The 25,181-nt window shown below is 53.2% G+C and overlaps 1 protein-coding gene across 3 annotated transcripts in view; it reads right to left on the bottom strand.

Moving 5' to 3' along the window:
* The window catches only part of LOC140469519 (bromodomain-containing protein 3-like), a 45,454-nt gene extending 20,478 nt beyond the window's left edge, over positions 1 to 24,976 (bottom strand). Inside the window, exons 1-5 of one of the 3 annotated variants that reach the window (XM_072566113.1) lie at positions 24,916 to 24,976; positions 8,793 to 9,114; positions 5,499 to 5,636; positions 4,043 to 4,172; positions 260 to 459 (exon numbers count right to left, since the gene is read on the bottom strand). In XM_072566113.1, the coding sequence (XP_072422214.1) occupies positions 260 to 459; positions 4,043 to 4,172; positions 5,499 to 5,636; positions 8,793 to 8,993 (669 nt within the window). In that variant the 5' untranslated portion in view covers positions 8,994 to 9,114; positions 24,916 to 24,976. Of the gene's footprint in view, positions 1 to 259; positions 460 to 4,042; positions 4,173 to 5,498; positions 5,637 to 8,792; positions 9,115 to 17,739; positions 17,959 to 24,915 lie in introns of those variants that run through there. The other 2 variants (XM_072566114.1, XM_072566115.1) reach the window with 2 other exon arrangements.
* Positions 24,977 to 25,181: the final 205 nt, after the last annotated feature.

The raw sequence follows: 25,181 nt of genomic DNA, 5'->3' as shown, positions 1-25,181 counted from the left end.
TCGTTTGGTTTCCCCTTACTTGGTACAGCCAATACTAGCCACCTTCCTGGGTCCAGGACTTTTTGCCCAGTTCAAGAGATGAACAATTGAAGATGAGACTTTTCCATTTGCCTGGAAACCGCTCACTGCACAAAGACAGGCCAATGGCATCACAGAAATAACTCCTGCTTTAAAACCTGGACTGCCTGCCCCATAGAGGGGCAGCTGTATGTGGAGTAACCAGCCAATAAATGGAGCCAAATGTGGAGTGGGTTGTTACCTTGGTGATTAGCTGTATGGCTGGAGCAGTTACCGGCATCACTGAGCTGGAGGATTGAGCAGGAGCTGCTGTGACCTGGCTGAGCAAAGCTGTTGGCACTGCCGTGGAGACGATGATGGGAGAAGGATAGGCTGTGGTCGAGGCTCCTGAGAAGGCAGTTGGTTCACTGGCTGAAGACACTGCTGCTACCTGCTGCACTCCTGCAGAGAAAGAGAAGGAGCAGAGTAACTCCCGAGCCAAACTAGACAGCACTAAAGCATGTAGAGTATACAGGTCAATGAAGCCTTTTGGTTCTCGGTTGAAGTCACAAACAGTACAATCAACTCCTCAGTATCACTGTTCCTCTCTGCTGTAAGTAGGTACTTTGTACGGCCTTTGGGAAAGTTGTTGCAAACGCTGAAAGGCAGGATCTCAATGTGGCCAATCCAATACCGGTTAGATCCATTCCTTGGATAAGAACACAATAAACACACTGCTGTAACCCCAGTGACACAGCCATTACCTACAGCCTTAGAAATCCATTCTGAAGGCTCTTGTGGCGTTCCTAATGCTGGACTAGGAGACTCAGGTTCACGTCCTACTTACTCTAGAGTTACTCTGAACAGGTTAATAAGGAAATATTGAGAAGATTCATCCTGCTGTGACCAGAAAGAAACAAAGGAGACAGAAATAAACACAGTCTGGATTCAGCTTTAAAAACCTTCCCTTTCCGAGGAACAGTTCTGGTCCTGTTTCTGTTTAATGCTGAGGTGTGGGATGAGTGCTCAGCAATCACCACAATCTCCCTCTTCAGAGGGTATCACAGCCCAAACTCAACCATGGGCAGCTGAGTCGTGCTCATGAAGAGCTGGCTGATCTTAGTCTTGCTGTAGAGAACAAGAGCAAGGAGGCAAAGTTGGAGATGTACAGAGTATTGGTCAGGTCACAACTGGACGACAGTGTGCAGTTCTGGTCACCTCACTTAAGGATGTGATGGCTTTGGAGGGGATACAGAGGAGGTTCACCAGAATGTTGTCTGGGATGAAGAAATTGAGCTATAAGGAGAAACTAGATAGATATATAGTGTTTTCTTTCCAGTGGACAGAAGGGGGAAATTACTGAGGTGTATAAGATTATGAGGGTCATGGACTAGGTGAATAAAGAGCAGTTGATTCCCTTGGTTGAATCATAGAATCATACAACCTACAGTGTGGAAACAGGCCATTAGGCCTAACAAGTCGACACCCACCCTCTAAACAGTAAGCCACCCAGACCATTCCCATACCCTATTACTCTACATTTACCCCAACTAATGCACCAAACCTAAAGATCCCTGAACACTACAGGCAGTTTAGCATGACCAATTCACCTCATCTGCACATCTCTGGATTGTGGGAGGAAACTGGAGCACCTGGAGGAAACCCACACAGACACAGGAACAATGTGCAAACTCCACACAGACAATTGCTCAAGGCCGGAATCGAACTTGGATCCCTGGCGCTGTGAGGCAGCAGTGCTAACCACTGAGCCACCATGCTGCCCTGAGGGATCAATCATAAGGCGGCATTGTTTTATGGGGAGATGAATCAAATGGGTTATACCCAAGGGTATTACAGGAAGCAAGGGAAGAGATTGCTGCGCCTTTGGTGATGACCTTTGTGTCCTCACTGTCCACTGGAATAGTGCCAGGTGGCAAATGCTATTTCAAGAAAGGGAATAGGAATACTCCTGGGAATTACATACCAGTCAGTCTGTGGTGGAAAAACTTTTGGAAAAGATTCTGAGACAGGGTTTATGATTACTTGGAAAACCATAGTTTGATGAGAGACAGTCAGCAAGGCTTTGTAAGGTAAAAACACTCCACCCTCTCCTCCTTGACCTATCACCTTCATCTCCTCCCCCACTCACCCATTGTACTCTATGCTACTCTCCCCCCACCCCCACCCTCCTCTAGCTTATCTCTCCATGCTTCAGGCTCACTGCCTTTATTCCTGATGAAGGGCTTTTGCCCGAAATGTCGATTTCGCTGCTTGTTGGATGCTGCCTGAACTGCTGTGCTCTTCCAGCACCACTAATCCAGTATAAGGCTTTGTAAGGGGCAGGTCATGCCTCAGAAGTCTTAGTGAATTCTTTGAGGATGTGACAAAACAGATTAATGAAGGTGGAGCAGTGGATGTGGTGTACATGGATTTTAGAAAGGCTTTTGATGAGGTTCCCCACAGTAGGCTCATTTCAAAAGTAAGGAGGCATGGGATACAGGGAAATTTAGCTGCTTGGATACAGAATTGGCTGGCCCATAAAAGACAGAGGGTGGTAGGAGACGGAAAGTATTCAGCTTTGAGCTCGGTGACCAGTGGTGTTCCTCAGGGATCTGTTCTGGGACCTCTGCTCTTTGTGATTTTTATAAAGGACTTGGATGAGGAAATGGATGGGTGGGTTAGTAAGTTTGCCAATTACAAGAAGGTTGGAGGAGTGGTGGATAGTGTGGAGGGCTGTTGTAGGTTGCAACGGGACATTGACAGGATGCAGAGCTGGGCTGAGAAGTGACAGACAGAGTTCAACCTGGAAAAGAGCGAAATGATTCATTTCGGAAGGTCAAATTTTAATGCAGAACACAGGGTTGAAAGCAGGATTCTTAGCGTGGGGAGGAACAGAGGGATCTTGGAGTCCATGTGCACAGATCTCTCAAAGTTGCCACCCAGGTTGATAGGGTTGTTAAGGTGTATGGTGTGTTGGCTTTCATTAGCAGGGGGATTGAATTTTACAGCTGCGAGGTTATGCTGCAACTCTATAGAACCCTGGTTAGATAACACTTGGAATATTGTGTTCAGTTCTGGTTGCCTTGTTATAGGAACCGCATGGAAGCTTGAGACAGGGTGCGGAGGAGTTTTTAACCAAGATGCTGCCTGGACGGGGAGGGCATGTCTTATGAAGAAAGGTGGAGGGAGCTAGGGCTTATCTCATTGGAGCAAAGAGGAGTGAGCGACGACATGATGAAGAGGTACAAAATGATAAATGGCATAGATAGAGTTGATAGCCAGAGACATTTTCCCAGGGCAGAAATGGCTATCACAAGGGGGCATAATTTTAGGGCGACTGGAGGAAGGTTTAGGGGTGATGTCAGAGGTGGGTTCTTTACACAGAGTGGTCAGTGCGTGGAATGCACTGTTGGTGGTGGTGGTAAAGTCAGAGACATTTAAGCAATCCTTGGATAGGCACGTGGATGACAGTAACATGAAGGGTATATAGGTTAGTTGCTCTTACTGAAGGATAAACTTTCAGCTCAACATCAAGGGCCGAAGGGTCTGTACTGTTCTATGTTGGAAGAGGTAGTAGCTTCAGAGGGGATTTGGGAAAGAAAGCTTTTTCACTCAGAGGGTGATGGGAATCTGGAATGCACTGCCTGGGGAGATAGTGGAGGCTGGAAACCTTACAATCTTCAAAAAGAAAAAATTTAGATGAATACTTCAAATATTATAACATTCAAGGACGTGGGACCCGTGCAGGAAATTGGGATTAGCGTGCCCTTTCGTGATAGCTATGTCAGTGCAGATTGATGGACCAAAGGGCCTTCTGTGTGGTGTGTGAATCTATGAATCTCCTCTCCCTAAAGCTGTTGGGAGTCTCTGCCCCAACGGCCACTTTGAGTTTTACTGGTTCAGCAAAGATCGGTGCTGGAACCTGGGATCAGTGGTGTGGCCAGGTGATGGCCTTTTTCTGGGGTGGCAGGGGTTCGGTAATGTAGACTCCAGGTTATAAAACAAAATCTAAATCATTACCTTGCACCTGGATAACTTGAGTTACCTGTCTGCTTTCGACTTTTGCCCCTTGGCAATGAAGCCATCAACTCCACCTCCTCCTGTGGCATCTGAGCAACCTTCTGCAGGAAGATCTTCTCCAGAGTCTGCGCCATCAACACAATGTCATCGCCAGGCTGAGAGACAGGAAGAGGTTCAAAAGGATGTGCACACAGGGACTGGTGACAGGTTGGTGCTACATAATAACATAAGTCATGGCACATGTGCCACAAAATCTCTCTCACATTTGCTGCAACGAGAGATATTGGAAGACAATTTACAGACCCCTACAGTGCTGTAGTGTAGCAAAATGCATTGCTACATGCATGGCACTACTGAGAAATGGCATTCATATTATATCCAACGAAACAATACTACCCTCATGTTCCATTACAGGATATCTTAAAGTGAAGTAGCGTCCCACTGCCACTAGACAGTTTCTTCTTAGTTATTCCAGCAAAATTCCAGCTTTTTTAAAACCTATCCAATCTCCCCTTAACCTACCCTGCTGCAAGAAGAATCTTCCATTTTTGTCTGGAATGTTCCTTTCCAGATGAGATAAAAATATACAGCACAACTGAGACTGAAATAAGGAAGAAATGCTCTGGAAACAAGCCATGCATCTGTCAACACCAGAGAAAGAGGAGTAGGTCCTCAGAGGAGGGGACACCCCCCTCTCTGTTAGCTGCTAATGCACTTGGTAAATGTCCCCAGCATGCTGGTATCTATCCTTTCCAACTACAGGGGTACATTGTCTTAGTTGCTCAAGGGGTTGATATGGTTAAAGTATGCACGCAGTCATTCTCTTTCTAGCCACGACTTGGCTATTTCAAGGGGAATTGATCTAAAGGCTAATTAAAAACTAGGTTTTGAACAAGATTTCAATAAACCAAAGGTCTGGAAACTGTCAGTTCCATTTGTTTATTTTTCAATTATAGGATATTTGTAAGGTCAGCATTTCGTACCATCCTTATTATCTTTGAGAAGGTGGTACTAAATGCCCAAATATGTGGCTCACTTGTCCATTTCACGAGGCAATTCAAGTCAAGGTGTCATTATTCTGGAATCACGTATGGATTCAGGTCAGATAAGGACAGCAAGATTTCTTTTGTAAAAGGACATAAGTTAACCAGACGGGTTTTAAAGACAATCTGTAGTCTCACACGCACTATTTCTGAGTCTAGTATTTTGTGCCAGACTTAATTAATTAACATTTAGATTTCCCAGATGATTCATCACGAGCAACATTCGAGAGGACTAATTGCATAGGATAACCAATATCTTTCCTTACCTGCTCATAAGGAAAGGCAGATTTAAAATGCGGATCAGTCATGGGCATAGAGTAATTCATGAGGGAGTAGGGGGCATTAATGACTAACAAGTCACAGGAGCTTACAGGAAGAGTCAACATTTATTTGTTCATTTCGAATTAGACAGACAGACTGATATGGTCCACATATTACCTTGTTATAGATGTAGCAGTTGGTGAACATGGTGTTGAAATCCTGCATGCACTCACTTGCACTCCAGTAATAATTGCTCTCTAACCGTTTCTTTATTGTCCCCATATCCATAGGTTGCTTGATAATTTTATGATAATCCTGGAAGTGAGATTTTTCAGGAAATGACTTAAAATCCTGAAGGAAAAAGGAGTACACTTCTTGCATATTAATACATTAACATCACATCCACCACTCTCTCATGACTGGAAACAACAAATGCTGGAGATCACAGTGGGTCAGACAGCATCCATGGAGAGAGAGCAAGCTGCTAGTTTGAGTGTAGATGACTCTTCATCAGAGCTCAAGCAAGCTGTGGAGGGGACAGCATTTATGCTACAGTTGACTGGTAATAAAAGATGTTGATAGTTCTGATTAAGTGACTGGAATGTGAGAATGGCAGAACAATGGCATGTCTCCTCCTGGAATTGAATGGACAGTAAGTGGGATTGGTGGTTGTGTTGGTTTCAATTGATAACAAACTACAAGAAAAGGAATAAATTTTCACAATATTGAGTTCAAGACCTTCAGAGTAAGTCCAGAAGACTGCGAAGTGCCTGGTCTGAAAATGAGATGCTGTTTCTCCATTTTACTGGATGATTCATTGGAACACTACAACATGCCAAGGACAGACACATGGGGCATGCGAACAGGACTCTCTCCCAACCACTGCTCGCCTCAGCCCTCTCACAACCATCATTTTGCCGGCCTCACATTTATCCAAACATCACCACCTGCCCACTCTGTTGCATCCTGCCCATTCACCCAGTCAGAAACATTAACTTGTTATTCACAAAAGCTCAACCTGCCACAGTATCAGCCCAAACTTACTACTGGTTTAGTAATCGTACTTTCTTTTGGAAAATCAGCAGCAACAATGCAGAACAACAGAAGTCTGACCACACAGCACTCAATTTAAATCCACTGGTAAACTAAATTAAGATTAGTTACATCGTAGGCTGAGCCCTGAATAATACGTATTCAGAATTAAATGCAGATAACATTTCCACTGATTTTTGCACGGGACAGGTAGTTCCAATCCTTAATGCGTTTTGAGAAGATTTGTAGCTCAGGTTGAGGTTTTGGATGTAGGTTTGTTCGCTGAGCTGTGAGGTTTATTCTATTCCTCAGCTAAGGACCCCTTTCAAACACTTCCAGACAGATAAGTAAAGGGAAATGAAAAGAACCATTTCAGGTAGGGCTCTTGAGGTACAGTGGTAGTGTCCCTAACTTTGAGTAAGGTGAGACAGATTCCAGTCCCACTGCTCTAGAGGTCTGTCAGAACATCTCTGAACAGGTTGATGAGAAAACACAATAAAAAGGACTACTTCAGAATGTTTGTGCCAAGTATCTTGGAGAGGGAGAGCACTGTCCATTAATACCCTCAAAGGTTTGAGAGTGTGAGAGAGAGAGAGAGAGACAGACACAGATAAGCCCGCTCACCTCCCTCCCTACCTCTCCTTCACCTTTAATAGCCTGCACTACCCTTAATGGACTTTGTGTGGAAATTGATCAATTGGAAATCACGGCTGATTTACTAGAATTGGTTCATAGATGAAAAAGAAAATTGCACAAGTGATTGGAGAATAAAGCTTTCCAGATGCAAGCAACAGCACTTATAAATATTAAAAATGGAAAGGAAGAAACCACATCCGTGGCTCTTGTGATGCAGTGATACTGTCCCTACTTTTAGGTCAGGTGACCCAGATTCAAGTCTTATCTGCTCCAGAGGCATGTAACAACTTCTGAACAGATTGATTTGGAATAAAAATAAACTTCTTCAGGTGGTGTCTTGTGGTGCAGTGGTAGCATCTTGACTTCAGGACCAGGAAACCCAGTTTTAAGTCTCATCTGCTTCAGAGATGTGTAACGACGTGTCTGAATAGGTTGCTCCAGAAACCTCAATACTTCATAACATCAGAACCATAGAGTCATTCATTGCACAAAACTGATAGCTCCAACTTACAAATCTCAAACATTCCCTTCCCCCTCAAGTAAATTCACATCTTGCTTTGAAACACCTCAAACATTTTTCAATTCACGGTTTTGAACTCAATATTAAGTCCAGAAGACTGTGAAGTGCCTGGTCTGAAAATGAGATGCTGTTTCTCCATTTTACTGGGTGATTCATTGGAACACTGTTATCTAAAGACGTTTTTCTGGGTTTGATTTTCAGTGACTCAGTTAGACTTCCCAGATTTTATCCCTCATTCTGGACTCTGCAAATAGAGAAAAGGATTGTCTCAATTTACTCTGTCAATCCTGAGTTGGATCTCCCTGTTGCCTTATTTTTCGCAGTTTTACTCAAAATGAAAGCAGTTACTGATCCAAAGTCAGAGCCAACTGAATCACCACTTGCTTTTTCAATGAGGAGTACACCCTACCACAAGATTGACATCACAGAATCTCAGCATTATTATGGGATAGAAACAGGCTATTTAGCTCATTGTACCTGCACTTGTTCTACTCCTGTTTTTTCCTCCACCCCGCACCTCATTTCTAACCAAATAATCATCCAAAGCCTCTTAAATGCCTCAGCTGAACCTGCCTCCACCACATTTCCTGGCAGTGTATCCCAGATCCTAACTACTCAGTGTGAAAATGTTTTTCTCACATCATCCTTGCTTCATTTGCATATCACTTTAAATCTATGTCCTCACATAGTTTTCTTTTACAAACTGTTACAAGCTACTCTGTCCAACCTGCTCATGAATTTGAAAACCTCTATCAAATCTTTGTTCTGCATTCTTTTCTCTGAGGGTAACAGTCCCATAACTGAGATTTCTCACTCCTGGAATCATTCTTACAAATCATGTCTGTACTCTCTCCAACATAGTCATGCCTTTCCTATAATGTAGCAACGACATCTATATACAATAATCCATCTGAAGTCTTATACAAAGTCAGTATCACCATCTATATTCACATCCATTAAATATCCCTATATTGCAAGGTAGTGATCTTTCAACAGTGAAACCGCAGGAACCCTGCTGATCTCCACACTCTAACCGACAGGTACTGAGTATAATTATCTTCCCCTGTACCTGAAATAAACAAGTGCAGACCAGAATTTGGGAGCCGAGGGGGTGGTGTTTGGAACAAGGTGTCACCAGTCAAACTCAATACTGCACAGTGTGCTTCACTTCTCAAGCATTTATCCAATAGAATACATAAAAATAAATAAAGTGTAACCATTAATCAATCCCATCTGCACTGGGAATGCCTTAATCAAATAGCACACCCCAGAACCCAACTTACCGGCAAGTTAAGTTTCTTAGCATCAACTGGGACATGGAAGGGCCAAGCGAACTGGTGTTTCCACAGTGTTTTTACCACTCCTTTCAGCATGTACTGGAGCTGGTTAGTCACACGGCCACGTTTATTGGGTTTCATAGTCTCTGGGGATGAAGTGATGACTGTTCCAACAGAGGCCAGTAGCTGGGCTGTTGCTCCTGACATGTCGGGCTCCACCAAACATCACACATCAATGGTGATCTCTGGACTGTGCTCAGCATTCAGTGTTCCTCAAACACGGCTGAAAACCTAATTCCAACCAGTAGTCCTCCCCTCTCTGTGCAACCTGTGGAAACAAAGGCTCATGTTAGAACAGGAGTGAATGAAAGATACACCACCTTTAACAGCTTCACATGGAGGCATCATGATATACATATCACTGCACCACCAGGGCCATTAGGAAAACATCAAGAATTTGGATAGTATTTTGGAAGAGGTACTGCCTGAGGCACAGTACTAATGAGGAACATTACAACGTAGTAAATTGTTTTGTCCAAAGAGAGATTTTTTTTTGACAGTCACTGTGCTGTTTGGGAACATAAGAATCAGAAGTAGGGGTCGGTCATTTGGACCCTCAAAACTACTCCGACATTTAATACAGTCAGGGCTTGATTGTGGAATTAACTTACATTCATGCATACCCTCTCAATAATCCATGCCTTCCTTGTGGAAGGATTTCCAAATACAAGCCTCAGGATTGTAGGGATTCCAGACTCCAAGCAATGGCAGATCCTGCCTTCTTTATACAAGAAAACACGTCACCAAACAGTGCTGGCACCAGGTGCAAAGAAGCAGCATCTCTAATGTACAAACCGAGCTGGGACCAAGGTAATGAAACAGGGAATTCAAAATACCCACCAGATCTCAATCACAGGATGAACATTTCAAAACATTGACATCAGCTTTAAAACCGAACAACTGAAAACTTGCATAGGACAACTGCCACCAGACCCAAGGTTATCAAATAATACAATCTGCAACATGGATCATTTTACATTAACTAGTTCCTTTCGGATTTGCTGACAGGTTCAGGCAATGACAAAATATGAAGTACCAAATACAAGAAACAACTCAAAACCACTCACTGAAAGAGGAAGACTCAGAAACAGCCAAAGCAGCAACAGTGAACCAGTCTATGTTGGTCATAATTGTACTGAGCACTCATTAACTGGGAAATAAGAATCAGTTGGGATTCCTACTCATGATCAATGTCAGTGACACATGATGGAAGTGCTCACACTGCCCTTTTACACCACTTATCCAAAAACATGACCACAACCCCCACTGAGAATTCCTGTTTCATGTGTGTCAGGTTCTGCACTTTGGGAAAAGTCTAGTGGCTTTAGGAAGGATGCGAAGCTTTACAAGAAAGGTTTTGGAACATTTATGTTAGTGATGCTATATGATTGCAAGTTATTGTTGTTCACTTCATCACGGCAGCAGAAACACTCAAACTCAACATCAAACACAACACAAGCCACAAAAATACATCAAATATCCCATAACACACCAAGACGCCCTCACTATAAAACATGGTATGTGGCATACTGCAAAATAGTATGATTTTAATTTGTTACTTTACAAACTGGGATATCAGAGCACCCTATGGAACCTCAGGCTATTCACAACAATCTCGATTATCTGAACTAGACTGGCAGGGAGTATTTCGTTTGGATAATGGATCATTCAGACAACTGATCTGATCGTAAACAAGCAGCACGGTGGCACAGTGGTTAGCACTGCTGCCTCACAGCGCCACAGACCCGGGTTCATTTCCCGCCTTAGGCAATTGTCTGTGTGGAGTTTTCACATTCTCCCCGTGTCTGCGTGGGTTTCCTCCGAGTGCTCTGGTTTCCTCCCACAGTCCAAAAATGTGCAGGTTAGGTGAATTGGCCACGCTAAATTGCCCGTAGTGTTGGGTGAAGGGGTAAATGTAGGGGAATGGTGGGTTGCTCTTCGGAGGGTCGGTGTGGACTTGTTGGACCGAAGGGCCTGTTTCCACACTGTAATGTAATCTAATCTAATCATAATTTGAGTGCTAGTTATCGGACTTGCCTCGGTTATTCGACATTGTACGCCATGATGCTGTTTAACTGATAACTGAATGCTGAGTTGCCAGATGCCATTTTTACGGGACCTTAAGATCTGGTTCAGATCATCTAAAATTCAGATAACTGATGCTTGAATAGTCAAGGTTGTACTGTACTCAATAACGACAGTCACCAATTAATTGAATAATAGAATGAGATCTCAAAGCAGCAAATTTTAAAGATCATATAATAGGCATGGAATGCAATTTATTTTCATTGTAATCAGTGACCCTGCTTCTAGTCATGACCCCATTTTTGATCATGAGTCAAACAAGGAAAACTAAATCATTAATTAAGGTATTACCTACCCACTTATGGGATACATGTCAAATCCCACATCACGTCATTATACCTGAGCCTCCAAAACCAAGAACCAGCGGAACACAATATTTGTGTGCCAACTCAATTAGCAGCAGTGATGAACAATCAAAAAATATATGGCCACTAATTTTAATTAAAACCTACTTAGTTTGAAATGTATTTAAAAATACAAAGATGGACAATTATTGAAATCTGGATTGGGTAGACTGAAAGTACGCCCTTGGGTTGGAGGGGGAAATTTTAGGGAAAGAGATAGCTGCTTGAGGTGGGAAAAGTATGACTGATGAGAGGACGGTGCTGATTAACACACACACACACACACACACACACACACACACACAGAGTTGGGGCAGTGGAGGACTGGCAGATCACGATTCCATGGTAGAGTCTTCAGGCAATACAGGGATGGCGATAAAAGGAAGCGGTATAACAACGTTGATCAATTTCTACTATAAGAAAGGCTAGTATCTTATATTGTTCCTCAATTCAGACCATATGGCTAAAACTTAAAATCAAAGAAGGAGCCATCAGCAGCAGTTATATGTGAACACCACCAGCTTCAAGTTCCCCTCCAAGCCACACACCATCTTGATTTGGAAATATGTCATCACTACTGTTGGGTTAAAATTCAGGCACTCGCTCCCTTAAAGCACTGTGGTCTACCAACACCAAATTGCAGTAGCTCAAAGTGACAGCTCACCACCACATTCTCAAGGGCAACTAGGGACAAGCAATAACATTGGTCCAGAAGTGAGGCCCACATCGTATAAATGAATCAAAATAATTCAGGGACAGAGATGGCCAGAAATTCCACCAACATCAGAGAATTGCAAGAATAGTTGGGTCGTAATATTAGCAGAATTCAAGTTCCTCAAAATTAACGAGGGAAGACGAAATGCGAAAGGCTTACAGGGAAGGCAATTAGCGAGTTTTGAGAAGGGGTGCAATTCTTAAAATGTATCCAGAAGAGCTTTTTAAGCCCACATACAGAATCCAAAAAAAGGTGGTGCTGCACATAATTTTAGGGAATTTGGTTAAACAAATGTTCTAAGAGATATGGAGTGAGACCACAGATCAGGCATAATCTCATTGAATACCTGCAAGTGCTCAAGGGGCTGAATGGCCATCTCCTGTCCTTATGAACGAAGCCAGGCCAACAGATAAAATAACAGTGGGGGTGCACTTTGGTGGCAGTAACAAGAACTCAGTAAGATACAAGGTAGGCATGGAAATTCACAGTAACATAAAGAAAGTGCAAGGGGCTGTTTTATGTTAGGAAACCAAAGAGGGGGAATGAAAGAACACCAGCAGGTGAAATATTGGAAATTTCAAAGGCATTTTAGAAGAATATTTGAGGCAAAGAATAATCGAGGATAAAGTAGAGCCCAAAACTAAACATAAAATGCTGGACAAATTTAGCAACTGTGGAGACAGAAACCTGGCAGTGACTTCAGTTCAAATTGGGACTTCTTCAGAATTAGCCAAACAGCAGAATGTAGAGGCTGCTGGGTGAAGGTTGTTTTTGTGACTTGGAGCCTGGGTTCAGGGCATACCACAGGGTTCAGTTCTGAGTCCCTTGTGGTTGTTTGGAGTGGACATTAATGATCAAACCATAAATGTTGAAGGATTGATGAGCAAGTTCGTAGAAGACAGTCAATATTCAGGGAGAAAGCCATTGTCTGCAGGAGATGTGGTTGGTCTGGTCAGACGGGCTGAACAATTGCAAATTGAATTTAAAAGTGAAAACTGTGAAGTGGTGCAACTCATGAGGACTGGCAAGGCAAGGGGGCATATGATGAATGGCTGGATGCTAGGGAATTCGGTGCTGGAGGCAGGGACGGTGGTCATAGAGATGGACAGTATGGAAACAGACAATTCAGTCCAACTCGTCCATGCCATCCAGATATCTGAACCTGATCTAGTGCCATTAGTCAGCATTTAGCCCATTTCCCTCTAAACCCATCCAATTCATATACCCATCCAGACGCCATTTAAATGTTATAATTTTACCAGCCTCCATCACTTCCTCTGGCAGCTCATTCCATACATACACCACCCTCTGTGTGGGATCATTGCCCCTCAGGTCCCTTTTAGATTTCTCTCCTCTCACCCTAAACTTATGCTTTCTAGTTATGGATTTGCCTACTCAAGGGAAAAGACCTTAACTATTCACCCTATCCATGCTCATGATTTTATAAGCCCCTATAACGTCACCCCTCAGGCTTCAATGCTCCAGAGAAAACAGCCCCAGCCTATTCAGCCTCTCCCTGTAGCTCAAATCCTCCAACCCTGACAACATCCTTGTAAGTCTTTTCTGAAGTCTATTCCAACAGTGGCCTAAGCAATGCCCTGTACAGCTGCAACATGACCTCCCAACTCCTGTACTCAATACTCTGACCAATAAAGGAAAACATACCAAACACCTTTTTCACTATCCTACCTACCTGCAACTCCATTTTCAAGGAGCTATGAACCTGCACTCCAAGGTCTCTTTGCTCAGCAACACTCCCTCGGACTTTACCATTAAGTGTATAAGTCCTGCTAAGATTTACTTTTCCAAAATGCAGCACCTGACATTTATCTAAATTAAATTCCATCTGCCACTCCTCAGCCCATTGGCCCATCTGATCAAAATTACGTTGTACTCTGAGGTAACTTTATTTGCTGCTCAGGGCGGCATGGTGGCACAGTGGTTAGCACGGCTGCCTCACAGCGCCAGAGACCCGGGTTCAATTCCCACCTCAGGCGACTGACTGTGTGGAGTTTGCACGTTCTCCCCGTGTCTGCGTGGGTTTCCTCCGGGTGCTCCGGTTTCCTCCCACAGTCCAAAGATGTGCAGGTCAGGTGAATTGGCCATGCTAAATTGCCCGTAGTGTTAGGTAAGGGGTAGATGTAGATGTAGGGGTATGGGTGGGTTACGCTTCGGCGGGGCGGTGTGGACTTGTTGGGCCGAAGGGCCTGTTTCCACACTGTAAGTAATCTAATCTAACCTAATCTAATCTACACTTCCAATTTTGGTGTCATCTGCAAACTTACTAACTATACTTTTTATGTTCAGAACCAAATCATTTATATAAACGACGAAAAGCAGTGGACCCACTGTCACAGGTCTCCAGTCTGGAAGGTAACCCTCCATTACCACCTGTCTTCTACCTTTGAGCCAGTTTTGTATCCAAATGGTTAGTCCTACCTGTATTCCATGAGATCTAACCTTACGAACCAGTCTCCCATGGGGAACGTTGTCAAACACCTTACTCAAGTCCAAATAGATCACGTCCACTGCTCTGCCCTTATCAATCTCTTTGTTACTTCTTCAAAAATGATTTCCCAAGCACAAAGCTATGCTGACTATCTTTGATCAATCCTTGCCTTTCCAAATACACATAAATCCTGTCCTTCAAGACTCCCTCAAACAACTTTTCCACCTCCAGTGTCAGGCTCATTGGTCTATAGTTCCCTGGCTTTTCCTTACCACCTTGCTTAAACAGTGGCACAACGTTTGCCAACTTCCAGTATTCCAGAACCTTACCTGTGACTATCGATGATACAAGTATCTCAGCAAGGGGCCCAGCAATCATTTCCCTAGCTTCCCAGAATTCTAGGGTACACCTGATCAGATCCTGGGGATTTATCTAGCCTTGTGTGTTTTAAGACATCCAGCACTTCCTCCTCTGTAATATGGACATTTTTCAACATGTCAGCATCTATTTCCCCACATTCTATATCTTCCATGTCCTTTTCCAAAATTAACACTGATGCAAAATACTCATTTAGTATCTCGCCCATTGTTGATCTTTGAGGGGTCCTATTGTCTCCTGAGTTACCCTTTTGCCCTTAAAGTATTCACAGAATCCCTTTGGATTTTCCTTAACCTGATTTGCCAATGCTATCTCATGTCCCCTTTTGGCCCTCCTGATTTCCCTCTTAAGTATACTCCTATTGCCTTTATACTCTTCTAAGAATTCAGCTGATTTCTGCTGTCTATATCTCACATATGCTTCCTTCTTTTCCTTAACCAAAACCTCAATTTCTTTCGTCATCCAGCATCCCCTTTCCCTACCAGCCTTCATTTTCACCCTAACAGGAACATACTAGCTCCGGACTCTCATTATCTCATTTAGAGTCATAGAGATGTACAGCATGGAAACAGACCCTTCGGTCCATCTTGCCCATGCTGACTTGATATCCCAACCCAATCTAGTCCCACCTGCCAGCACCCAGCCCATATCCCTCCAAATCCTTCCTATTCATATACCCATCCAAATGCCACTTAAATGTTGTAATTGTACCAGCCTCCACCACATCCTCTGACAGCTCATTCCATACACGTACCACCCTCTACATGAAAAAGTTGCCCCTTAGGTCTCTTTTATATCTTTCCCCTCTCACCCTAAACCTGTGCCCTCTAGTTCTGGACTCCCCGATCCCAGAGAAAAGACTTTGCCTATTTATCCTATCCATGCCCCTCATAAAGTTTGGGAGAAGATTTGTAGCTTGGGTGCTCATTGTTGTGGTTCTGTTCGCCGAGCTGGGAATTTGTCTTGCAAGACAAATTCCCAGCTCGGCGAACAGAACCACAACAATGCCCCTCATAATTTTGTAAACCTCTATAAGGTCACCACTCAGCCTCCGACGGTCCAGGGAAAACAGCCCCAGCCTGTTCAGCCTTTCCCTATAGCTCAGATCCTCCAACCCTGGCAACATCCTTGTAAATCTTTTCTGAACCCTTTCAAGTTTCACAACATCTTTCCGATAGGAAGGAGAACCAGAATTGCACGCAATATTCCAACAGTGGCCTAACCAATGTCCTGTACAGCCGCAACATGACCTCCCAACTCCTGTGCTCAATACTCTGACCAATAAAGGAAAGCATACCAAACGCCTTCTTCACTATCCTATCTACCTGCGACTCCACTTTCAAGGAGCTAGGAACCTGCACTCCAAGGTCTCTCTGTTCAGCAACACTCCCCACAACCTTACCATTAAGTGTATAAGTCCTGCCAAGATTTGCTTTCCCAAAATGCAGCACCTCGCATTTATCTGAATTAAACTCCATCTGCCACTTCTCAGCCCATTGGTCCATCTGGTCCAGATCCCGTTGTAATCTGAGGTAACCCTCTTTGCTGTCCATTACACCTCCAATTTTGGTGTCATCTGCAAACTTACTAACTATACCTCTTATGCTCGCATCCAAATCATTTATGTAAATGACAAAAAGTAGAGGACCCAGCACCGATCCTTGTGGCACTCCACTGGTCACAGGCCTCCAGTCTGAAAAACAACTCTCCAGCACCACCCACTGTCTTCTACCTTCTGTATCCAAATGGCTAGTTCTCCCTGTATTCCATGAGATCTAACCTTGCTAATCAGTCTCCCATGGGGAACCTTGTCGAATGCCTTACTAAAGTCCATATAGATCACATCTACTGCTTTGCCCTCATCAATCTTCTTTGTTATGTCTTCAAAAAACTCAATCAAGTTTGTGAGACATGATTCCCCACACACAAAGCCATGTTGACTATCCCGAATCAGTCCTTGCCTTTCCAAATACATGAACATTCTGTCCGTCAGGATTCCCTCCAACAACTTGCCCACCACCGAGGTCAGGCTCACCGGTCTATAATTCCCTGGCTTGTCTTTACCGCCCTTCTTAAACAGTGGCACGTTTGCCAACCTCCAGTCTTCCGGCACCTCATCTGTGACTATCAATGATACAAATATCTCAGCAAGGGGCCCAGCAATCACTTCTCTAGCTTCCCACAGAGTTCTCGGGTACACCTGATCGGGTCCTGGGGATTTTCCATTTTTAACAGTTTCAAGACATCCAGCACTTGCTCCTCTGTAATCTGGACATTTTGCAAGGTGTCACCACCTATTTCCCGACAGTCTATACCTTCCATATTCTCTTCCACAGTAAATATTGATGCAAAATATTCATTTAGTATCTCCCCCAATTTCTGTGGCTCCACACAAAGGCCGCTTTGCTGATCTTTGAGGGGCCCTATTCTCTGAGTTGAAAAATGTTGTGCTGGAAAAACACAGCAGGCCAGGCAGCATTCGAGGAGCAGGAGAATCGACATTTCGGGAATAAGCCTTCCTGAAGGCGGCTCTGGTACCCCAGCATCTGCAGTCCTCACTTTCTCCTAGGACCCTATTCTCTCCCTAGTTACCCTTTTGTCCTTAATATACTTGTAAAAGCCCTTTGGATTCTCCTTAATTCTATTTGCCAAAGCTATCTCATGTCCCCATTTTGCCCTCCTGATTTCCCTCTTAAGTATACTCCTGCTTCCTTTATACACTTCTAAAGATTCACTCGATCTATCCTGTCTATACCTGACATATGCTTCCTTCTTTTTCTTAACCAAACCCTCACTTTCTTTACCTCATCCAGCATTCCCTATACCTTCCAGCCTTTCCTTTCACCCTGACAGAAATATACTTTCTCTGGATTCTTGTTATCTCATTTCTGAAGGCTTCCCATTTTCCAGCCGTCCCTTTACCTGTGAACATCTGTCCCCTTCAACTTTTGAAAGTTCTTGTCTAATACACTCAAAATTAGCCTTTCCCCAATTGTGAACTTCGACTTTTAGATCCGGTCTATGTTGTTCCATCACTATTTTAAAACTAATAGAATTATGGTCGCTGGCCCCAAGCACTTCCCCCACAGAAACCTCAGTTACCTTCCCTGTGGAAGCAGTCTCTACTCACAAATACATCACAAAGGTCCTTCACCCCTCACCAACTCTTCTCAAAACCCACCACAACCGCCCCACTCACCGCTCCCTCACAATCCCCCAAAACTACTGCCTCCATCCCAACCCCCCCTTTCCCTCTCATCCCCATCCCCCCCCCGCCATTTTCCCTCCCTCTTCCCCCCCCCCACCGGTTTTCCCTCTCGCCCCCGCCCCCACCACAGTGCTCCCTCTTCCCCTCCCCGATGTTCTCCCCCGCCCCCACCACAGTGCTCCCTCTTCCCCTCCCCGATGTCCTCCCCGCCCCCTCAGTTCTCCGCTCTCCCCCCACCCCCGGTTCTCCCCCTCCTCCCCGGTTCTCCCCCTCCTCTCTCCCTCCCCTCCTCCCCCCACCTCCCCAGTTCTCCCCCTCCTCTCCCCTCCCACCCCCATCCTTGCCCCCCCCGATTCTCCCCCTCCTCTCCTCCCCCCACCTCCCCAGTTCTCCCCCTCCTCTCCCCTCCCCCCCCCGCCCCCCATCCTCTCCCCCCCCCCCCCCCGGTTCTCCCCCTCCTCTCCCCTCCCCCCCCATCCTCTCCCGCCCCCCTCCCCTCCCCCCCGGTTCTCCCCCTCCTCTCCCCTCCCCCCCCCCATCCTCTCCCCCCGCCGGTTCTCCCCCTCCTCCCCCCCCAGTTCTCCCCCTCCTCCCCCCCCAGTTCTCCGCGCCCCGCCCCCCTCTCCTCCCCCCCAGTTCTCCGCCCCCCCGCCCCCCTCTCCTCCCCCCCAGTTCTCCGCCCCCCCCGCCCCCCTCTCCTCCCCCCCAGTTCTCCGCCCCCCCGCCCCCCTCTCCTCCCCCCCAGTTCTCCGCCCCCCCGCCCCCTCTCCTCCCCCCCAGTTCTCCGCCCCCCCGCCCCCTCTCCTCCCCCCCAGTTCTCCGCCCCCCGCCCCCTCTCCTCCCCCCCAGTTCTCCGCCCCCCTCTCCTCCCCCCCGCCCCCCTCTCCTCCCCCCCAGTTCTCCGTCCCCCCCGCCCCCCTCTCCTCCCCCCCAGTTCTCCGCCCCCCTCTCCTCCCCCCCAGTTCTCCGCCCCCCTCTCCTCCCCCCCAGTTCTCCGCCCCCCTCTCTCTCCCCCCCCGCCGCCCTCTCCTCCCACCCAGTTCTCCACCCCCCTCTCTCCCCCGCCGCCCTCTCCTCCCACCCAGTTCTCCACCCCCCCCTCTCTCCCCCCCCTCCTCCCCCCCAGTTCTCCGCCCCCCTGCTCCCCCCTCCTCCCCCCCAGTTCTCCGCCCCCCTGCCCCCCCCCTCCTCCCCCCCAGTTCTCCGCCCCCCTGCCCCCCCCCTCCTCCCCCCCAGTTCTCCGCCCCCCCCGCCCCCCTCTCCTCCCCCCCAGTTCTCCGCCCCCCCTCCCCACTCTCCTCCCCCCCCAGTTCTCCGCCCCCCCCTCTCTCCCCCCCGCCGCCCTCTCCTCCCCCCCAGTTCTCCGCCCCCCTCTCTCTCCCCCCCGCCCCCCCTCCTCCCCCCCAGTTCTCCACCCCCCTCTCTCTCCCCCCCGCCCCCCCCTCCTCCCCCCCAGTTCTCCGCCCCCCCCGCCCCCCTCTCCTCCCCCCCAGTTCTCCGCCCCCCTCTCCTCCCCCACCGCCCCCCTCTCCTTCCCCCCAGTTCTCCGCCCCCCTCTCCTCCCCCACCGCCCCCCTCTCCTTCCCCCCAGTTCTCCGCACCCCTCTCTCCCCCCCGCCCCCCTCTCCTCCCCCACCGCCCCCCTCTCCTCCCCCACCGCCGCCTCTCTCTCCCCCCCAGTTCTCCGCCCCCCTCTCTCTCCCCCCGGCCCCGCTCTCCTCCCCCCCAGTTCTCCGCCCCCCTCTCTCTCCCCCCCGCCCCCCTCTCCTCCCCCCCAGTTCTCCGCCCCCCTCTCTCTCCCCCCCGCCCCCCTCTCCTCCCCCCCAGTTCTCCGCCCCCCTCTCTCTCCCCCCCGCCCCCCTCTCCTCCCCCCCAGTTCTCCGCCCCCCTCTCTCTCCCCCCCGCCCCCCTCTCCTCCCCCCCAGTTCTCCGCCCCCCTCTCTCTCCCCCCCGCCCCCCTCTCCTCCCCCCCAGTTCTCCGCCCCCCTCTCTCTCCCCCCGCCCCCCTCTCCTCCCCCCCAGTTCTCCGCCCCCGTCTCTCTCCCCCCCGCCCCCCTCTCCGCCCCCCTCTCTCTCCCCCCCGCCCCCCTCTCCTCCCCCCCAGTTCTCCGCCCCCCTCTCTCTCCCCCCGCCCCCATCTCCTCCCCCTCTCTCTCCCCCCCGCCCCCCTCTCCTCCCCCTCCAGTTCTCTGCCCCCCCGCCCCCTCTCCTCCCCCCCCAGTTCTCTGCCCCCCCCACCCCTCCCCCCCAGTTCTCCGCCCCCCCCCCACCCCTCCCCCCCCAGTTCTCCGCCTCCCCCACCCCTCCCCCCCCAGTTCTCCGCCTCCCCCACCCCTCCCCCCCCAGTTCTCCGCCTCCCCCACCCCTCCCCCCCAGTTCTCCGCCCCCCCACCCCTCCCCCCCCAGTTCTCCGCTCCCCCACCCCTCCCCCCCCCCAGTTCTCCGCTCCCCCACCCCTCCCCCCCCCAGTTCTCCACCCCCCCCCCACCCCTCCCCCCCCAGTTCTCCGCCCCCCCACCCCTCCCCCCCCAGTTCTCCGCTCCCCCACCCCTCCCCCCCCAGTTCTCCACACCCCCCACCCCTCCCCCCCCAGTTCTCCGCCCCCCAACCCCTCCCCCCCCAGTTCTCCACACCCCCCACCCCTCCCCCCCCAGTTCTCCGCCCCCCCACCCCTCCCCCCCCAGTTCTCCGCCCCCCCACCCCTCCCCCCCCAGTTCTCCGCCCCCCCACCCCTCCCCCCCCAGTTCTCCACCCCCCCACCCCTCCCCCCCAGTTCTCCGCCCCCCCCAGTTCTCCGCCCCCCCACCCCTCCCCCCCAGTTCTCCGCCCCCCCAGTTCTCCGCCCCCCCACCCCTCCCCCCCCACTTCACCGACCCCCCCCACCCCTCCCCCCCCACTTCACCGACCCCCCCCACCCCTCCCCCCCCACTTCACCGACCCCCCCCACCCCTCCCCCCCCACTTCACCGACCCCCCCCACCCCTCCCCCCCCACTTCACCGACCCCCCCCACCCCTCCCCCCCCACTTCTCCGACCCCCCCCACCCCTCCCCCCCCACTTCTCCGACCCCCCCCACCCCTCCCCCCCCACTTCTCCGACCCCCCCCACCCCTCCCCCCCCACTTCTCCGACCCCCCCCACCCCTCCCCCCCCACTTCTCCGACCCCCCCCCACCCCTCCCCCCCCACTTCTCCGACCCCCCCCCCCACCCCTCCCCCCCCACTTCTCCGACCCCCCCCCCACCCCTCCCCCCCCACCCCTCCCCCCCCCACTTCTCCGACCCCCCCCCACCCCTCCCCCCCCCACTTCTCCGACCCCCCCCCACCCCTCCCCCCCCACTTCTCCGACCCCCCCCCACCCCTCCCCCCCCACTTCTCCGACCCCCCCCCACCCCTCCCCCCCCACTTCTCCGACCCCCCCCCACCCCTCCCCCCCCACTTCTCCGACCCCCCCCACTTCTCCGACCCCCCCCACCCCTCCCCCCCCACTTCTCCGACCCCCCCCACCCCTCCCCCCCCACTTCTCCGACCCCCCCCACCCCTCCCCCCCCACTTCTCCGACCCCCCCACCCCTCCCCCCCCACTTCTCCGACCCCCCCCCCACCCCTCCCCCCCCACTTCTCCGACCCCCCCCCACCCCTCCCCCCCCACCCCTCCCCCCCCCACTTCTCCGACCCCCCCCCACCCCTCCCCCCCCCACTTCTCCGACCCCCCCCCACCCCTCCCCCCCCACTTCTCCGACCCCCCCCCACCCCTCCCCCCCCCACTTCTCCGACCCCCCCCCACCCCTCCCCCCCCACTTCTCCGACCCCCCCCCACCCCTCCCCCCCCACTTCTCCGACCCCCCCCACTTCTCCGACCCCCCCCACCCCTCCCCCCCCACTTCTCCGACCCCCCCCACCCCTCCCCCCCCACTTCTCCGACCCCCCCCACCCCTCCCCCCCACTTCTCCGACCCCCCCCACCCCTCCCCCCCCACTTCTCCGACCCCCCCCACCCCTCCCCCCCCACTTCTCCGACCCCCCCCACCCCTCCCCCCCCACTTCTCCGACCCCCCCCACCCCTCCCCCCCCACTTCTCCGACCCCCCCCACCCCTCCCCCCCCACTTCTCCGACCCCCCCCACCCCTCCCCCCCCACTTCTCCGACCCCCCCCACCCCTCCCCCCCCACTTCTCCGACCCCCCCCCCACCCCTCCCCCCCCACTTCTCCGACCCCCCCCCACCCCTCCCCCCCACTTCTCCGACCCCCCCCCCCACCCCTCCCCCCCCACTTCTCCGACCCCCCCCCACCCCTCCCCCCCCACCCCTCCCCCCCCACTTCTCCGACCCCCCCCCACCCCTCCCCCCCCCACTTCTCCGACCCCCCCCCACCCCTCCCCCCCCACTTCTCCGACCCCCCCCCCACCCCTCCCCCCCCACTTCTCCGACCCCCCCCCACCCCTCCCCCCCCACTTCTCCGACCCCCCCCACCCCTCCCCCCACTCTCGCCCCCCACCCTCCCCCCACTTCTCCGACCCCCCCCCCCACTTCTCCGACCCCCCCCCCCCACCCCTCCCCCCCCACTTCTCCGACCCCCCCCACCCCTCCCCCCCCACTTCTCCGACCCCCCCCACCCCTCCCCCCCCACTTCTCCGACCCCCCCCACCCCTCCCCCCCCACTTCTCCGACCCCCCCCCACCCCTCCCCCCCCACTTCTCCGACCCCCCCCCCCCACTCTCCGACCCCCCCCACCCCTCCCCCCCCACTTCTCCGACCCCCCCCCACCCCTCCCCCCCCCACTTCTCCGACCCCCCCCCACCCCTCCCCCCCCACTTCTCCGACCCCCCCCCACCCCTCCCCCCCCCACTTCTCCGACCCCCCCCCACCCCTCCCCCCCCCACTTCTCCGACCCCCCCCCCCACCCCTCCCCCCCCACTTCTCCGACCCCCCCCACCCCTCCCCCCCCACTTCTCCGACCCCCCCCCACTTCTCCGACCCCCCCCCACCCCTCCCCCCCCACTTCTCCGACCCCCCCCACCCCTCCCCCCCCACTTCTCCGACCCCCCCCCACCCCTCCCCCCCCACTTCTCCGACCCCCCCCACCCCTCCCCCCCCACTTCTCCGACCCCCCACCCTCCCCCCCCACTTCTCCGACCCCCCCCACCCCTCCCCCCCCACTTCTCCGACCCCCCCACCCCTCCCCCCCACTTCTCCGACCCCCCCCACCCCTCCCCCCCCACTTCTCCGACCCTCCCCCCCACCCCTCCCCCCCCACTTCTCCGAGTTCCCCCCCCCCCAGAAAGCATCTGTGGAAGAAAGAAATCAATCTCCGACCCCCCCCACCCCTCCCCCCCCACTTCTCCGACCCCCACCCCACCCCCCCCACTTCTCCGACCCCCCCCACCCCTCCCCCCCCACTTCTCCGACCCCCCCCCCACCCCCCCCCACTTCTCCGACCCCCCCCACCCCTCCCCCCCCACTTCTCCGACCCCCCCCCCCCACCCCCCCCACTTCTCCGACCCCCCCCACCCCTCCCCCCCACTTCTCCGACCCCCCCCACCCCTCCCCCCCCACTTCTCCGACCCCCCCCACCCCTCCCCCCCCACTTCTCCGACCCCCCCCACCCCTCCCCCCCCACTTCTCCGACCCCCCCCACCCCTCCCCCCCCACTTCTCCGACCCCCCCCACCCCTCCCCCCCACTTCTCCGACCCCCCCCACCCCTCCCCCCCACTTCTCCGACCCCCCCCACCCCTCCCCCCCCACTCCTCCCCCCCCACTTCTCCGACCACCCCCACCCCTCCCCCCCCACTTCTCCGACCCCCCCCACCCCTCCCCCCCCACTTCTCCGACCCCCCCCACCCCTCCCCCCCCACTTCTCCGACCCCCCCCACCCCTCCCCCCCCACTTCTCCGACCCCCCCACCCCCCACTTCTCCGACCCCCCCCTCCCCCCACTTCTCCGACCCCCCCCACCCCCCTCCCCCCAGTTCTCCGACCCCCCCCACCCCCCTCCCCCCAGTTCTCCGACCCCCCCCACCCCCCTCCCCCCCCCAGTTCTCCGACCCCCCCCACCCCCCTCCCCCCCCCAGTTCTCCGACCCCCCCCACCCCCCTCCCCCCCCCAGTTCTCCGACCCCCCCCACCCCCCTCCCCCCCCCACCCCCCTCCCAGTTCTCCGACCCCCCCCACCCCCCTCCCCCCCCCAGTTCTCCGACCCCCCCCACCCCCCTCCCCTCCCCCCAGTTCTCCGACCCCCCCCACCCCCCTCCCCCCAGTTCTCCGACCCCCCCCACCCCCCTCCCCCCAGTTCTCCGACCCCCCCCACCCCCCTCCCCCCAGTTCTCCGACCCCCCCCACCCCCCTCCCCCCAGTTCTCCGACCCCCCTCACCCCCCTCCCCCCAGTTCTCCGACCCCCCTCACCCCCCTCCCCCCAGTTCTCCGACCCCCCCCACCCCCCTCCCCCCAGTTCTCCGACCCCCCCCACCCCCCTCCCCCCAGTTCTCCGACCCCCCCCACCCCCCTCCCCCCAGTTCTCCGACCCCCCCCACCCCCCTCCCCCCAGTTCTCCGACCCCCCCCACCCCCCTCCCCCCAGTTCTCCGACCCCCCCCACCCCCCTCCCCCCAGTTCTCCGACCCCCCCCACCCCCCTCCCCCCAGTTCTCCGACCCCCCCCACCCCCCTCCCCCCAGTTCTCCGACCCCCCCCACCCCCCTCCCCCCAGTTCTCCGACCCCCCCCACCCCCCTCCCCCCAGTTCTCCGACCCCCCCACCCCCCTGTTCTCCGACTCCCCCATCCCCCTCCCCCAGTTCTCCGACCCCCCACTTCTTCGTCCCCCTCCTCTCTCTCCCCCAGTTCTCTGCGCCCCCCTCAGTTCCCGCTCCCCCCGCCCGGTTCTCCCTCTCTCTCCGTTACCTCTTTCCGTCGCTACCTTGACGGTCGTGCGGAGCGCGCCCAGAGAATGCGGCTGCGCGGGGATTGCGCAGTGGCCGCCGGGAGTTGTAGTTCTGGCTATCCCTCTTGCTGCGCGCGGAGACCACCAGCCCGGCCTACAGATCCCAGCAAGCAAGGGGCACGCAGGCGCAGTGAGGCAGTAAATACTGGGATCGAAATAACGGACTTGACCCGAGAGGGGGAGGCGGCGGTGGGAGTGCCGCACTGTCGGTGGGTCAGTGCTGAGG

The sequence above is a fragment of the Chiloscyllium punctatum genome, chromosome 49 (genome assembly GCF_047496795.1).
Source record: "Chiloscyllium punctatum isolate Juve2018m chromosome 49, sChiPun1.3, whole genome shotgun sequence".
NCBI classification, from domain to species: Eukaryota; Metazoa; Chordata; class Chondrichthyes; order Orectolobiformes; family Hemiscylliidae; genus Chiloscyllium; species Chiloscyllium punctatum.
Note: the sequence above shows the minus strand (reverse complement) of the source record. Positions and strands in the feature narration are given on the sequence as shown.